Source organism: Chroicocephalus ridibundus, chromosome Z (genome assembly GCF_963924245.1).
Source record: "Chroicocephalus ridibundus chromosome Z, bChrRid1.1, whole genome shotgun sequence".
Lineage (NCBI taxonomy): Eukaryota > Metazoa > Chordata > Aves > Charadriiformes > Laridae > Chroicocephalus > Chroicocephalus ridibundus.
Genome location: NC_086316.1, coordinates 83,298,024 through 83,311,399, shown reverse-complemented (window position 1 = coordinate 83,311,399; position 13,376 = coordinate 83,298,024). Strand labels below are relative to the sequence as shown.

Here is a 13,376-nt window from a genome sequence, read left to right as displayed (position 1 = left end):
TGGATAGAAGTGAGGAGTGCGCCTGTACGGAATGGAGAGGCGTCTAAGCTGTCTTTGAAAGCTCAAATTGAGTAGCCTGAAGGTAATGTTAGCTCTTAGCTAAAACCAGGTATTTTCCATTGATTGAGCTAACTTGTACAGCTTGGAAATAAGGTGACTTTCTGCAGTTCAAATACCCATTTGCTGCCTGGAAATAAGGTGTGTTTTGACTTCAGTGCCATGCTTCTAGCCATAGGACCATTATGTCCTCAAGCAGTTTCTAACAGCTGTCTGCCTGAAAAAACATGGTTGATTTGGGGCTTATGCTTTAATACCTAAAACTAGCCTAATAGAACTTGCAAAAACAAGGTGTTTTGTTTTTTTTTTTTCCTAAATGGCTATAATTTCTCTTTTAAATGATTTGAAGTGCAAATTGCAGTGAATGCTAAACATAGCCTAAGTTTCAGCATCACTTCTAATCTTTCATTTTTATATAAACATCCTGATCAGGTAGTTGACACTGAATGAAAGACTATCAAAATTGAAAGCAGACAGGTCTACTACTCGGGTGCCTGCAAACTAAGATTTTAATTATCCTTCCATGAAGTTTGAAAGACTTGATGATTTTAAGTACTGCCAGTTGAGAAGATTCCTTATCTGTAGGCCATTGAACTAGAAAGACGGGAATAAGCTTATTACCAAACTTATGACTGAATTTCAAATCTGTGCCCCCAGAGGAACCAAATTGGTAGTTATTAAAAACATGACAAACAAAATGAGAAAAGGCTTGTGAAATGGCTGGCTGTTGGAAGACTTCTGTCAAGCTGTAATGACTAAATGACATTCCAAACACAATTTTGCTTGCTAAATTAATTTGGAGACGGGCAGAACGTGTGTATATGTGTATGCAATTTGTCAATCACTTGTGGAAAATTTTAATAAATGACTAAAACCAGCCAGCCTAGGTGCAAAGCTAGGCTCGAGTTAACTTCTGTGTTTTCTGGAGTTGACTTGAGGAAAAATTAAATGTCTGATCCAACAGTAACCTTAGTGCGTGCTATCTGTTGAAGGCTCTGCAGCAAACTTGCTTTTTAACTTTATGGATGAAGTAGCTAACCGTAATGGAGACTACTTCTGAACTATTATCTCTCTTATTTTGGGATGCGGTGTCCTATGGCATTTGGTAATGAGAGATCCTAAGCAAAATTTTTGTTTCGTGTGAAACCTCAGTGCTAATGTGTCTGTTTTGGTTTGTGTTTTTAGGGATCAGACGGGAATCTCTAATTTATTACTTGCTGAGTGTTCTGTCTGGTGAAAGTCATGTCATCCATATTGCCATTCACTCCACCAGTTGTGAAGAGACTTCTGGGGTGGAAAAAATCTGCTGGTGGCTCTGGAGGGGCTGGTGGTGGTGAGCAGAATGGTCAGGAGGAAAAGTGGTGTGAAAAAGCAGTGAAAAGCTTGGTCAAGAAGCTAAAGAAAACAGGACAGCTGGATGAGCTTGAGAAGGCAATTACCACTCAGAATTGCAATACAAAATGTGTGACGATACCAAGGTAAGTGCTGTTGTGTTTGAAATCGTTGCAACCATGTAAGAAATGACTAAATGGATGTTTAGGCTGTCCTGTGAACAAGTGACTAAAAAATATCAGTTGCATGCTTTTGATTCTTTAAAAATTCTTTAAAACCTGTTTTGGTTTTGTATGGTGCTTGCTTACAACTGAATCACATGCTTTAAGTCACAATTGCTAATAATAACTTCACATTTCAATTTTCATTACTACGTGGATTCCAATTTGTACATATTCCGGTGGTGCCTAGAGCAGCTCTTAGTTTGTAGCACTGCCTTATGCTTTTATTTAATAACCCTGTCTATAATTGGAGGGGCATACTTGAACCTACATTTCCACTTAAAAAACCAAAAAAGACTAGTTTTTCCTTGGTCAACACTTCAGTCATCTATTTGCAATTGTATACGGTAGTTTCATTTAAGTTGTGCAAGCTGCATCCAGTCTCCCTTTCAAAGGGAAATTTTATCTTTGGAGACAGGGTGTCTGAAGACCAGTTTATTTACTGTAATTATTATTTGTTAATGAAAGTGCTTTTTGTTTGATAAACTGGAGTACTTCTAGAACTGCTCTTCTGCTCCTGATGCGTATATACATTTAGGTGAATGACTTGCATTCTACCCCTTTGACTTTCTCAACTTAATTCATAGCAACTGCTGTGCGAGAGGCAAGGGTTATGTTTGTAAGTATAATGCAGTATGCTCTCAATTCGTGTCGTACGGAGTTCCCATTAAGGTGCATGTGTAAGCTCATTATGTGAGACATAAGTATCAAAATCACTTCACAGGTGTGTTTTTTCTATGAAAAAGGTAGAGAATATGATGGCACGGGAATATTCTGGGCACTTAGCCCCTCGTACTTAAAATAACTTCTAGGGGAGAGAAACCGCATCTGGTTTATGACCTTAATTTCTGTATTAGAGCGTTCATCCCAGCTACTTTTAAGCTTTGTATTAATCATAGCACAAACTAGTTTTGACTGGTGTCAGTAATGATTTCCACATACCAAATGTGTTATAGTTGTTATCTGATAATGGTTTTAGTATTCTCTTTTAGATTTGACACAGCTTTCTGGGAAAATCATGAGTATGCTCTGAAAGAATGACTACTCTAATTCTGTTTTTTCTATTCGCACTTTATTTCTAATGCTGCCCTCTGCTTGTGTTTTCTTCCCCAGAGCAGTCCCCAAATTCTCTGGGTTTCCCTTCTGCTTTCTCCCTTTTGCCAGATGGAAAACAATAAGAAATAAAATACTAGTACTTTCTTGTCTTTGTGTATTTTGGTAGACTAAGACTGGAACCTGCAGGGATAAGTATTTCTTGACTTGACGTGAGATGACTGTATGTGTTTAGGAAGTCTTCACCATGACAAAGACAAAATGCTTAATTGGAAGGCGTTTCATATGACAAAAGCTAAATATGCCACACACAGATTCACTTGGTATAAAATGAGTATCTAACTTTTAGAGCTCTTAGAGAGACTTTCTAAAGCTGTCCTGCCAGGTTTAACATTGCTGCTTCAGAAGAATAGCTGTTCAAATTTAATTTTGAAGATGATGTTAGAAGATACAAACAGTATGCGCGTTTATCATTGTTATCCTAGTCTACTAGTCATCTGTATTTGAGTATCTCCTCCTGCTTGGGTGACCTTTTATGTTCAAGTAGGCATAGTAAATAACTCTTTACAACAGAATACGAAGCTCTGTCAGACTCTGTATAGCCTTTGTGTTGTGACCAGAGGTTCTTGCTGGGCTGTGATGTGCTGTTCTCATCCATCCTTCAGTCAGCTGTAAAAAGGATGGGACGCAGGTTTCACTGAATTACCTTAGGAGTAAGCTTGTAGCTAGAGAGCTCTTCGAGTGGCGTTGTCTATTACACAAGGTTTAAAATTAAACTAAGAAATGGCTTGCTGTTAAGGGGTGAGATGATATCAGGGTTGCCGGCAGTGCTACACAGAATTCTTGAGTTTCATAGTTGGCTTTTGGACTGTTGATATTATTTCACTTTGACAGCAGTAGTCTGGGTTCCCAAGAAAGAACAAATGTCAACTCAGTACTGTAATGACTTCTGGAGATTCTTGTTCTTGGATTTAGTAAGTTAATGAAAGTGCTGCTTGAGACCCACTTTAGTGAATGTCTTAAAGATCTGCAAATCAGCAGGGTTAAATAATAAAATGCTGAATTTGAAACTTTCTTTTTTCTTCGGAGTCAGCAGGAAGTTTGAGGTGCCAAGCTGCTGAGATGCAGTTCTGATGTGACAGCTGGGCCAACTTTCCAAATGTTCTTTTGCGTGCAGGGAGGGGTTTTGTGTTTGGGTTTCTGTGGTGTATTTTTCTTTTTTTTTTTTTAAACTATCTTTAGATTTAAATTCTTTTTAACTCGGTGTAGATATTTATGCGCGTTGTGGGATGCTTCTGTTGACAACTGTGGCCATTATTCCTTCAACAGAAGTTTCAGTCGTGGCTCCACAAGTTTCTGGTCCCCTTGGAGATTTCCAGAGAGTTTGCTACTACTCCAGAGAGTATATTTTTCACCGAAGCAACTAAACACCTACAAACTTTTCTCAAATCTGAGAGCAGCTTGGACAAAAGTGGAATTCAGTTGCCTCTTCAGAAATCTGCGTGTACTTCATGTCATTGATAATCCTGCCGCGATTAGGATTGCTCTGTTTCTGTGCTGTTTGTCAAGGTGACTACATACTGAGTGAGGCCGATACTGCGTGTGCTATGCAAAAGCTGCTCATGTGGTAATTAACAGAACTTCTTACGCAGACTTATAGAGGTTCCGAGAAAGCAGAAGCAAACAGATGGAGTGGGTGTTGGCATCGCACAGCAGGGATGCTTAGCTCTTCATAAGTGGGTCAGTAATCTAGAGCAGAGGCTAAATAAGTACAGAGGTCCTTTTGACACTAGCCCGCTAAGTAATTTGTAGTTATCTTGCTGAATCCTCCCAGCAAGCCAGTGGGATTCTAATCGCATAATCCCTGTGTATCCTGAAACTAAATGTTGGCACGTGAGTTCACTTTTCTAAAATACGGACTGAATTCGGTAGAATTAAAGATTCTGTCTTTATGCTTTCCCTTGCAGTTCTGACGCAAAGGGAGCACAAGAGGCAGTCAGTGAAGAAAGAGAGCACGAGCATCCGTTTATATAAGTCGTCTTCTAATGGAGCAGTTTCTTTCTTACTAGCATGGATCCTTCTGTCGAAATGAATACTTCGTAACTAGTGATAGCTGAAACCCAAGCCTTTAACAAACCAAACCATGCCATGTAATGAATAGTCAACCGGCAAATTCATAGTGTCTCTTCATTATTTAAAAAAAATCACTCTGGTGGTGACAGTACAGAATATTGGAATCCAAAGTAGGGAAACACAAATCAGTAGTTTCAGTGTTGCTCTGTTTGGTGTGATCAGCTGTGTGGTTTTTCTGTCTTAAAAGGCGTATAGATGTGCTTCATGCTTTCCTCTTGCTTCTTTTAAATAAGACTCGCCAAAATGCATCTGCTTTTCTAAAATCCCTGATAATGTACAACTAATAACAGAGTTTAGTTGTGGCAGGTTTGGGATAATGTTGACCTGGACTGTTGTAGCTCCTATATTTTTAAAATTAAAAAAAAAAAAAAGGAGCATTGAGTTTAGACCTCGTCATGATATCTTATGTTCCTCTAGAGCATACATGTCTGAAAACCAATGCAGAACCATGTCCTTCATGAGCTGTAACTGGGTACATCTGTATCACGTGTGGAATTCTGCTTCCATGCCAAAGCTTGGGTAACGTGACAACTATAATAGGGTCTGGCCTTATATGAAGGATGAGTAGTATTGGAGATGACCTGCCTGTAAGGAGTGCTCCCCAGGTACAGCTGTAGTCCTCATTTGTTGCATGTTGTAACCCATTTGCTCTTCCCCAGGAGATTCCATCTTGCAGCATGCCTGTTGCTGAACCCGCAGAGCACTGCTGTATCTCATCACCTTGCTGGCAGCTTCCCTGTTCCACTGCTGCAACAGTCTGCACAACGCAGTGCTGAGCTGAGCCATATCACAGAATGGTCAGGGTTGGAAGGGACCTCTGGAGATCATCTCGCCCAACTCCCTGCCAAAGCAGGGTCACCCAGAGCAGGCTGGACAGGAATGCATCCAGGAGGGTTTTCAATATAATATCTCTCGAGAAGAAGACTCCACAGCCTCTCTGGGCAGCCTCTTCCAGGGCTCTGGCACTCTCAAAGGAAAGAAATTTTTCCTCATGTTCAGATGGAATTTCCCGTGTTCCAGTTTGTGCCTGTTGCCCCTTGTCCTGTCCCTGGGCACCACTGAGAAGAGCCTGGCCCCAGCTTCTTGACGCCCACCCTTTAGATACTGATAAGCATTGGTGAGGTCCCCTCTCAGTCTTCTCTCAGCCATTCCTCATCAGAGAGGTGCACCAGTCCCTGGATCATCTTCGCAGCCCTCTGCTGGACTCTCTCCAGCAGTTTCCTGTCCTCCTTGAACTGGGGAGCCCAGAACAGGACCCAGTGCTCCAGCTGTGGCCTCCCCAGAGCAGAGGGGGAGGATGACCTCCCTCGACCTGCTGGCCATGCTCTTTTTAATGCCTCCCAGGAGACCGTTGGCCTTCTTGGCCACAAGGGTGCATTGCTGGCTCCTGGGCAACTTCTTGTCCACCAGGACTCCCAGGTCCCTTTCTGCAGAGCTGCTTTCCAGCAGGTCAGCCTCTAGCTCAATGTATAGGTGCATCTATTTTTCTCTTCCCCTAGATGCAGGAGGATAAAGAAGAGACAGGTGGCTCCCATCAGTCTCAGCATCTCTAGTTTTTGTTCATTTTATGTTTGCATAGTGAATATAGTTTTCGTGAGTGCCCTGACAAAGGCTATTCATAGCTGGGAGGAAGGGGGCAACTAAAAGATGCGTCCGTAACAGTATACCTCTATTGTCTCTTTCCAGTTGTTTGTGTACTCATCTTGGGACTGTAAAAGGGTTTGATACAGTGTCAAACAACTTCCTGATTGATAACTTAAACCTTTCATCTCGAACAGATAAAACTTTTCTTGACGTTAATAGTAGTGGTTATATTACAGTTATTACGTAAATTTGCATTTGATACTATGCGTGGAACAGTACTTAACGCTTGAACCTTAGCTTTCATAGGTGTTCCTGAGTTTCTGCAGAGGAGGTAAATTTTATCACTGCTTTATAGTGGAGGAAACTACAGCGCAAAAGCAAAGCGGTGTTGCACGTTGATGAAAGGTGATCTGGCAGATTACTGGCTGAAGTAAGGTATTAAGACCAACTTCCTTAAATCCCAATTCAGAGATTCTTTGCGGGGTTGCTAGTACCGTGCAAGTGCTTTTGAGTCTTAAACGAAATGCAGCAGTTGCTTCCAGAGAGAGAAGGGTAATATTGCGGTCAAACCCTTCCTTTCCAGCCTGCTGTGCTGTTTGAGTTTCAGAAGGTACTATCTGAAAAATGGCTTTTCTTACTAAACAGTCCGAATGTATGTAGAAAATGTAGTCTTATTTGTGCCCTCTGCCCTTCTTGCTTAACACGAGCGTAGCATCCCCCTGCTGTGTTTCCTGGTTTCCAGAAGCTTATTTCTGCTTTGTTTTCGGCAGCCTCCAACTTCTGACTTAAGCAAGAGGGGCTCAAATCCTGCTGTTGTTTGATGAAGAGTGTAGCTGATTGGTGGAATTCGCAGTCAATAATTAGGCTTCTGAATCACCTGGCTTCTGCTTCAAATATGAGATGAATTCTGCATTTTTATTTTTATTTTTTTACCATCCAGAGGCAAAGCAGAAACCCTACAATGGGTTCCAGGGTTTGGGGAATACGGAGGATTGTGGGAGTGCTGGGAATGCAAAGCAGATAACTGTAAGTGAAGTAGTTGATTAACATTGAAATTAGGAGCGAGTTACTTACCAACTTCACGAACACTGGTGTCTCTTTGAGCTTATTAGGGTGCAACAGTAGTATTTTAAAGCCATACCTGTTGCATATCTTTCACATCAGCCAATAGTGAAGGTTGGAACCTGTTTAAACTGCTGTCATGGAACCAATCACACCTTCATTCTCCCAAGGAAATAGCACGGTGGTGATATTTAATCATTGCATTCAGAATACCTTTTTAATATTTTTTTTTTCCCCTTAAGAGCGTAAAAATGTAATAGTATTTATTGACTGCTTCTGAAGGCTGTACTGTTTTGGGAATTTTTTTCTGTATAGCAAAAATCTACATATCCCTGAGTTTGATGTTAAGGCTGCTTTTGATGTTAAAGTGACTAATGCTATTGACACTTGATTTATCGTCTTTTACGTGCTTAACAATGTACAGGAAATAAATCCAGCACATCTTAATTTTGTTGTGTTTCCCGTGTATTCTGCAAGGATTCAGATACTTAAAACTGCAGAATCTGGTGAAAGTTCGTCAAACAGGTGAAGGCAAGACCATTCGACAAGGTTAAAATTCTCTAAAGAAACTATGAATTTCTCTGTTATGCTGATGTTATTCCTTCTCTTCCTTTCCTGCAGCTCTTCATTCCCTGCAGTGAGTTAGCACTACAGATAAGATAAGCAGCCTAGGCATAGCTTATGGCACACTTTAAAATTGCGTTCTGAAGGCTGTCTCTCTTAGTTAATACGTGCTTCCATACTTGGAATTTATTGGTGCTGCTAGGAGTTAACAGCAGAAGTAAACTGGGCAAAGACAAGACCTGTATAGAGATGGGACAGCTGGCTTGGAACCAGTGTTTGAGAGGAAACAAATCTTTTAAAACGATGACATCTTCACACCTCTTTCTTCATATAACTGAGTAAAAAGTAATTTCTAATTTAGGTGTAAAGGACACAGTTGTTCTTGAGCATAACCTGTGCTATGTTAGCATGTCTTTTTGAATTCTTTGGGAATATTTGTCAGAAAAGTGATTACATAGCTGCGTGCAGTAACCTAGTTTTAGGGATGCTTTTGATCACCCCTAGAGCAGAGTTGTCAAGCTAATGTGGCTTCTGGAATAGATTGTTTTCAAGCTTTAAGATCTATCCCCAAAATAGGTTACTTACCAGAGGATGGTAATACAGAAATCCCTTTGTTCCTTCTCCGGTTAGAGCCATACGAGAAGGGTGACTTCAGCAGTTACGCTGCAGGTGGGAGGTTCCTCTGGACACTGGTTTAGGAGAGTTCCCAACGTCTGCTGCTAAGCTACGAGTGAGGTAGCTCAGAGGATCACAGCAGGCAGTTGGATTGGCACACTAGATCCTGAAATAACATTGTTATCCGGACAGAGGTGAAGTCTGTTTTCCCAGAAATGGAACTTGGCACTGTCTGTATAATTCACTATATAAGATGGGGATGGACATCGATTCTTAATCATAGCTCAGAAGTTGAGAACTGCTACGTATAAAGAACATCCTCAGACCATATACCGTGTGTTTCAATCTGGATGTGTTCACTTAGATGTAAATTGGTTCTATAAATGTTTCAAGACTATCGCTGAACGTCTTAAGCTTTCTAAAATAAGTATAGATATTTAAGACAGTACATCAGAATACACTAAAGCACTGTTTTTATTGCTGAGATTACAGGAAAAGCGTGCTTGTAAATTGTTTGTTGATAAGCTGAATCCTTTTCCTCATGACAGGATTATTGAGGATGAAGCAGAGCCCCCTCTGCTTTTCTCTTGTTGGAATTTCAATAAAAATAATGCTTTAGAACACAGCCAAAGAGATCTTTCCTGGAAGTATGGCAAGAGACGGCTGAGATTTTTGGGGAGTATTGGCCAAGATTTGCTTCAAAATCCCCCTGATCTTCCTTGTGATAGCTGTGTGCTGTGAAGACTTTGGATGTGTTCACTGGAAAGGTGTAGCAGGAGCATCAAATTGCCCTTGCTCTTCTCAGGCCCGTAATTATGGTGGGACTTGAATGTTTCGTCTCTACATTCTCTGTAAAAGACTACAGGAAGTTTTTTGGCGCTTTCTAAAGCGTGTGGCACCAGGCTCTGGCGTCTGCGGGGCAGCGAGGGCAGAATGCTGCTGTGCTTTGCGGTGGCTTGCTGTCGTGTGCGCGACATCTCTTCATCTCAGAACTGGCCCCGTGCGTACATACTGCGTAGCTTCCTGGCTTCCTCTTAGTTAATGGTGGTGTGCAGTCTGAATATCAGGCACCTGTTTGCCAGGCGAATGGAGTCCACCTGCATAGCCTGAGCACAAAATGTGAAAGCGTGATCCTACAAGAGAAACAGCCTGGTTTTGCTGAAAGTGGTGAGTTCAAAGCAGTCGACTTTTGGGGTGTGTCTTCTAACACTTTGCACTGTCTTCTAATCTGCGTTGAGAGTTTCTTTCAATTTTATGATGACAGATATCACCTGGTCCCCGTTCTGTGGTGCTGTATTGTACACAGAGAGAACGAGAGTCTTCTGAGAGATTGCACTAACTTCCTTGGGGTCTTTCTCAGAGCTGGGGTGGCAGAAACTGGCACCTGGTTTTCCAAGACCATCTCCTGCCCAAAAATAAACGGGTCCAGCCCTTCTTAGTTTCCAAATGTTGAGGACGGTGTCATTGTAGACAGAAGGATGCTGGCCCTAATTACATATATGTAAAGTGACATGCTTAAATGCTAGGTTGCAGAACACTTGTAGATGCTGCATGAACTTATAATGGGAAATAAAAATTTGTGTCAAGTTTGGCTTCAAGTCTCTATAGTTAGAAATTTAATTTCTAATCTTGAGGTAAGCAATCAGTAGGATAGTGTTGGTGACACTGCCTTCATCTGTTTGAAACATACTCTTATGCATTTCTGATCTGGTTGAAGGTGTCCCTGCTCATTGCAGGAGGGTTGGACTAGATGGACCTTTAAAAGTCCCTTCCAACCCAAATGATTCTATGATTTCCTTTAACTACAAAACTATCTTAAATCATAGCCTCCAGTTACATTTTGCTTGCTTTCTCCTGTTTGATTCATAGCATCAGTGTATTTGATGTATAGGGTAGGATTCAGGATTAATATGAACCTAAGAGAGGGCGCTTTTTTTTTTTCTAACAGCATATTTTTCCTCTACCAGCACTCCTACTTGAGTGGCCACTTAGCAGCAAGACCTTATTCTTAATATCTGTATGCAGAAGAACATGTATGTGTCAGTAGGGCACTCTGTATTACAGCAGTCAGGGCCTTGCTGTAGCGTAGGTAAGTTATTCTTTAGAAGATTCATTTGAAAACTCAAGTTTTCAAGCCTTTTAACACAGTGTTAACTGAAAGTGGAGTAGTGTCTGCATTCAAGTAGAATTGAGTGAGGTTTTATTTAAAATACTGAAATGTAACTTGGTTCGTTGCACAGCTGTGGCTGATGTTGAGGACTGAGTTGCCATAACTAAGATTAAGCTTTAGTGTAGCCATATAGTTCAGGTTGCAGCATCTTACAATATTGATGTCATCCCGAAGAAGGAAGTCTGAGAGTATTAAACAAAGAAACTTCGGGCTGCCAGTTTTAAGCTCGTGCAATTCAGGAAGCCACGTGACTTACCCACAGAATTTGTTACAGAGTTGGTATGCCAAGCAGAAAGTATTGGCATGTCATTTGAGGTAGGTCAACATGTAAAAATATAAGTGTGGAAGACGCTTAGCCAGAGCAAAGTGCTGTGTAGGTCAAAGGAGCTTGCCTCTTGAGTCAGGAGAAAAAACTGTTGGATTTTGGAGACTGTATTGTATACTAACTGGAACACTGGGAAAAAAGGCTTGGGGGATGTGGATTCTGGCCTTGGTTTTGCTGCATTTACCAGGTAACCTTTAAGTTTTTAACTTGCTGTGATTTTTCAGTCTATACATTGAGATGAATTTTGGTAAGATGTATGATAACGCCACCTCTTCACCTCTCTGGTGTAAGCTGAATTATTTGGTTAGGGAGTGGAAGTTTAAGGCATTGCTCCCATTGGAGCATCAGTGATATGCAAAGCAAATTTAGGGGTGAATAGTTGTTGGAATTTGTGGAGGTTCTTTAGTTTCCAGATACTGTGGCTTCTCATTAGGATTGCCTTAATGGTAAGAAGCAGGAAGAGTCTGAATCAAAACTAAGGGTTACAGCTTGTTTGATTGTTATATGCCATTAACGGTTTGGCAGGTTAACAACTGATGCTGGGGCTGTTGAATTTTAAGGACATGAAAAATAGCTACTTGTGATTACTTTAGCGACATACCTGCCCTGGATCATGGTACAAAGCTCTAATTAGGAAGGAGAATATCTACATCTGACACGTCATGTTACTGTTAAGACGCCATGTTAGTCACTCGAGAAAAATATGTTGACTGTGCTTTATTGTTGATATTGAGCCCCAAGTTATCTCATAGATAGTACTTATATTTCCCCAATAAAGGAATTGGGGCTTTACTCAGCCCAAGTCAATGCTAAACTACTCTCTGGTTTACTGTGGTAATTAGTGTCTTTAAATCAAGCCAGCTATTCAGTGTGGCAAAGATTCCTCTCATTATATTCTTCTTTTTGTAGAAGTCAGCCAATTTAGTTTTCTTGGTACTGTAACAAAACACCCGAGCGCTGTTTTTACTAATGTGAATGTTTTATGACAACCAGAGCAATTTTACGGGGGGGGGGGGGGGGGGGGGGGGGGGGAACTTCCCAATTGTGGAGCTCGGGCCGTTAGTCTAGGAAGAATTTATAGAGTAAACAACATACTGCTGTTCTTTTACTGCTGCACCTTTCAACGCAAATAGCTAGTTAGCGGGTTCCCTACTGATTTAATCCTGCTTGTAATCTACACCTGCTAATTTAATAAAAGGAGTGTCCCGTGTCTTGTTTACTACTTGTTTCTGTTCACTTACTCTGACTTGGTTGCAGTGCTGATTGGTGGAAAACTTCTAAAATTTACTATATACAATGCCGTAGTCTCATCACGACCAGCTTTCGTTGGCTTCTGTCATGCTGCATTGTTTGAAGCAGACCGGCAGGATAGCAGAGAACAATCGGGAGCTGGAGAAAATTCGCATCTCGCTGCATATGCTTCAAAATTGGCAGAAGAACAATGAGTTTGGGGAAATCCCCTTGGACAAGTGCTGCGCAGTAATCTGACTTCAGCCTTTGTTCAGAAAAGATCCCCCAAATTGTGGCTTTTTGTATTCCAGAACGTACAAGCGAGTTTCAGTAGGGCAAGAATTGAAAGTTTTCGTTTAGTCTTTGCCTATAGTTGTAGGTAAACTGACCATTTCTTTAGATGCTTGGGTTTTTTTTTCTTAAGTATTGGATAGAGAAAAGCCTAATGGAAAAGAAGCAAACTCTGTGTTTTGCTTAAATACAGAATTTCAAAGTTACTGCTTAGTTGAATTGGCGAGTTACATCCCAGAACTGGTCTTCACTTCCTCTTAGTTTTGTGGGAGGCTTCGGGTCAAGTTCCTCTGCTGATACTTGAAATAATTTCGACTCGTGCTGTAGTTCTGAAATTTTGAGCGAAGAACGTGGAATCTTTCGGCTTCGTGGCATGGAAAATGGTGTTTGAAGTGATGTTTGACTCTCAGGTGCTTGGTTGAAAGTCTTTTTTTTTTCTTCAGTAGGTAACTCAAATGTTGATTTCATGGACTCCAACTGCAATTCCCAGAAACACCTTCTGAACTTTGCTGTGTTTGTGTAAGCCTACAGCAGTGCACCAGAGCTTATTGACAGGTCTTTACATCTTTTTGTAATAAATCTCCTCTTCTGTTATGGTGGGGGGGGCGGAACTCAGGTGTGTCCATTCGGATGAATTCTGCAAAGCTAATAATGAAAATAGCTTTCTGGTTCATTTGTGTCTAAATTTTGAGTGTCTGATGTTTTGCATATGTCCCATGTGCCTGTCTTGCAGACTGGT

The 13,376-nt window shown here is 41.1% G+C and overlaps 1 protein-coding gene across 2 annotated transcripts in view; it reads left to right on the top strand.

Moving 5' to 3' along the window:
* Positions 1–13,376, top strand: part of SMAD2 (SMAD family member 2) — a 52,810-nt gene that overhangs the window by 10,384 nt on the left and 29,050 nt on the right. For both annotated transcript variants that reach the window (XM_063320336.1, XM_063320335.1), the window contains exon 2: positions 1,243–1,535. In XM_063320336.1, the coding sequence (XP_063176406.1) occupies positions 1,300–1,535 (236 nt within the window). In that variant the 5' untranslated portion in view covers positions 1,243–1,299. The remainder of the gene's footprint in view (positions 1–1,242; positions 1,536–13,376) is intronic.